At 46.2% G+C, this 3475-nt stretch overlaps 1 protein-coding gene across 1 annotated transcript; it reads right to left on the reverse strand.

The window, feature by feature from the left end:
• Positions 1-1022: 1022 nt before the first annotated feature.
• On the reverse strand, positions 1023-3039 carry LOC124683143 (proteasome subunit beta type-4-like). The gene is made up of 6 exons (XM_047217714.1): positions 2875-3039; positions 2173-2249; positions 1971-2100; positions 1710-1881; positions 1435-1620; positions 1023-1341 (listed from the first exon to the last, which is right to left on the reverse strand). Exons 1-6 carry the CDS (start codon positions 2946-2948, stop codon positions 1228-1230), a joined length of 753 nt encoding a protein of 250 aa, XP_047073670.1. The 5' UTR covers positions 2949-3039; the 3' UTR covers positions 1023-1227.
• Between the last annotated feature and the right edge of the window lie 436 nt (positions 3040-3475).

Raw genomic sequence — 3475 nt, forward strand, 5'->3', positions numbered from 1 at the left:
AATTCGATGAATGGAAGTAGTACTACTAATTATCTATCATGAATACAAGCAATAAAGCATCAGAAATTATTTAATCACGAACAAACACAAGCGGTCAATGACAAGCTCACACAACTCTATGATCATCACAAAAAAGGGCAAAGCAAACCTCCTTGTGGCCAGCACTAATCCAACCAAGAAAACCAGAATCCTAGGATAAGCTAGCTCGAAAGGTAGGTGGTCACGACAACTCTAGCACGTACTCCAGTACCGTGTGCCCGTGCGTGCCCGATATCGCCATGACCGACAGTGTGTGAGACGAGAGCTCGCTACACTTTTTGTCGAGAGCAAGAACGACCGACCAGTGAGCAAACCACGCGCGTAGCTCCCAATGAAGTTGATTGGCAACGAACGTTGGATCTGGGGAGGGCTCGCTGGCAACGAACGGCTCAGACCACGTGAGCAGTGTTGAAATGCCGATCGGACGGCTCACATCACACGATCGGGAAAATGGACTGCCACTAGTGCACCACGTAGATCCAACGGCCAGGAATAAGAGGTTGTGGATGGGCTCATGTTCCCCTAGAAATGTTTTCTGTAGATAAAAAGGCAAAGCTTTTGCCTTGTTTTAAAAATAAAATGAACACATCCAATAGATGCGGCCTTAGAGAGTTAGAGCAACTCTCACAGACCTGCTAAATTTTGTGACTATTAAGACTTGATAAATTTTGTGACTATTAAGACTGGTTTATCTCACTGCGGTCTAAAATTTATTAGAGGCTCTGGAGGGTGTGTGAAAGTCAGGCTCCAAAGAGTCTTTAAACTTTGTTTTTCTTCATTTATCTTTTCTACTATCGTTCATGCCCAAATGGACATGGGGAGAACTATGCAGAATCAAAGGACAGAACGGCGCTGATTATAACTGAACATGTTTTCAGAGAAACAAAACAGTGTTACTGTACTACAGAGAGGGCAGTCATGACATGTGAATTATCGACAAATTTGGGAATGAATACCCTTGGCCAAAACTTCAGATCGACACAGAAGCAATAAAGATGCATTATCATATGAGATCCAAGCTCAACGTTCACAGGACTTGAAATTTAATCACATAACATGTCATACAGAGCAAATGTGGAGTTCCAGTCATGTCCAAATCAAACGCTCATAGGGGCTGAAATCGTTCCAGCAAATTGCAGCAGCAGTTTGCTTCGTTTCCTAGCTCATTGCCCTGCGACATGCATAAATCTACCATGTCCCTACAGCACCCTGGGATGGGTTCTCGAAGGCGGAGAAGCCCCAGTTGGTCTTCAGGGCGTACGGCGGGTAGACGGTTGATCCCTCGGTCGTGATCTTGGCAATCTGTCATTCGAGATCAATTCAGTAGCTGTTAAATGAAACATGTCTAAATTTCTTTCTAGGCATTAGTGATTCACTGAGAGAATAAGTTCACACCTGGAATTTGTTGATAGATGACCGGTCACGGTACAGCAGAACCAGCAAACACTTCTCAATCAGCTTAACAGCTTCTTCAAAAGTAAGGTCCTCACGCCATTCACCACGAAGGATCGGGACTGCCATATGGTTCCCAAATCCAGTGGCAATGTGGTTCTCCTCAAAGTGTGTACCAATCATGTTAACCTGAACACCAAATGTCAGGGGTAAGATATAAGATGCTGACAAACCAGCAGCCGCAAAAAACAGTACTATTGTTTGAATGAATTATATACCATGCCAAGATACTTCTCATCACCCTTTGGGCCCTTTTTCACTCCACCAAGCACCAGGGAGTTCCACAGAGGGTCAAACTTATTGCGCCTGTTGTACATTACTCTTGTCAGGTAGGCATGGATTTCCTTGGGGCCCAGTGAGTTTCCATCATCCCACATATGATCGGACAAGCTGAAAAAGGAAGGGGGGTAACAATGTCACATGGATTTTACATAGCAGAGTGAAGAAAAACATGAGCTTAACCATACAAGGTAACTTACGTTAACTCGTCCAAATAGCGCAAAATCTCCTGGAAGTCACTGAACTCTCCACTTGCTCCAATAAGGCTATGCTTACCAACGGCCTTAATGCGCTCCACGCTCTTGTACCGCAAAGTTGATCCATAGGAAGCTGCACAAGGAATTAGATGATGACTTCCGTATCACTGCAACTACATTTACCTGTGCAGAGATGCCAACTAACCTCCAGTGTCGCATGCCATGATCACACCATCCTTGTATTTCATTGCAATCACTGAGTTGCCAGTGACATAAGGATTCCTGTCGATGTGATACAAGTCTAGAGTTAACCACGTCTGTAGATAAATTTATTGAAAGAAGCAATAAAACCTGTCTTGCGCACCAAGGGAAAGCTTGAACTTGGAAAAATTATAGTATGCACAAGATTGCTATTACCATCTTGGACAATTACAAAAGGCACTAAATCTGTTGGGCTGGTTAATTAATTATAAGCTGGACTGACTAGGGGCTTCTAAATTAACACAAAAACATCCAGTCTATCAAAGTAAAGAATTCTCACAATTAGCTCTGTCAACAGTTAATAAGCATGTGCGCACCATCATTCTAAACCATTAACCCTAGCATATGACAGTTCGCCTAGACTCAGCTGATAAGACCGCCGCTACAGTGAGAACCTAGGGTTTCGGTCTAGCGGATTGGGGATCGGTCAGCCGCCGTGCTGAAGCGGTGGAGCCTACTGGCCAGGGGCTCTCAGCGCGTCAGCTCGACGACCGCCCTGAACCCGTCATCGCCGCCGCCGTCCTAGACGAAATCGCACGCACACGAACACCCGCCGGATCGGCCTTACTGCCCACCTCTCCCCCAGCGGCGCGACGCAAGTACCGCAAACATAGAAAAAACAGATCGGGCAATAGGAGAAGCTTACAGTGTCCTCTGCGTCCCCTCTCCTCCTCCGGCCGCCGCCGGCGCCGCGGCGGCGTTCGCGTGAGATCCGTCCATTGATTCGAGAGAGGGGATTGGGTTTCGCTCGTCGGAGGAATTTGGGTTCGTCTCGGGTCTCGTCTGGTCTGGCTTGTGCTCTTGGCTATTTTCTTTCTTGCGGAGCGAGCTGAACTCTACATGAAGCAAGGAAAAACCTATTCCACGCTACTCCAGCTAGAAAGCGGTTTTCTGGTTTCTGTTTCCTATTACACATAACCTACGACCTGTGATGTCAATCCGCTGCAATTTTACGACATTTTTTTTTAAATGTACTTGTAACATAGTTCAGCAACCACAAATTGAGCCGTAGTGAAAAAAAACTAAGATGAAACTCGTGAATTCTATAATTGCTTCACCTTTCCTCTGGTGTCACCATGCCCGAGCTGCACCGAAGACCCTAAACCCTAGCCTCCTCTAGTTCCATCCCCGTCCCCCTCCTTGTTGTCGGCAGTAACGGTGGGGAGGCTCTACTTTCTCCTCTTCCATCGTACCTTAGCCATGTGCTCTCGGCTCCTACACATGTCTTCCAAGCTTGCATGACGTTG

This window comes from Lolium rigidum, chromosome 1, assembly GCF_022539505.1.
Source record: "Lolium rigidum isolate FL_2022 chromosome 1, APGP_CSIRO_Lrig_0.1, whole genome shotgun sequence".
NCBI lineage: Eukaryota > Viridiplantae > Streptophyta > Magnoliopsida > Poales > Poaceae > Lolium > Lolium rigidum.

Coding starts and splice junctions, on each gene's coding strand:
- LOC124683143 (XM_047217714.1), bottom strand. CDS start 2,948: ATGGACGGATCTCACGCGAACGCCGCCGCGGCGCCGGCGGCGGCCGGA. Junction 2,250..2,874: donor GAGGGGACGCAGAGGACACT/GTAAGCTTCTCC, acceptor TCACATCGACAG/GAATCCTTATGTCACTGGCA. Junction 2,101..2,172: donor CATGGCATGCGACACTGGAG/GTTAGTTGGCAT, acceptor TTCCTTGTGCAG/CTTCCTATGGATCAACTTTG.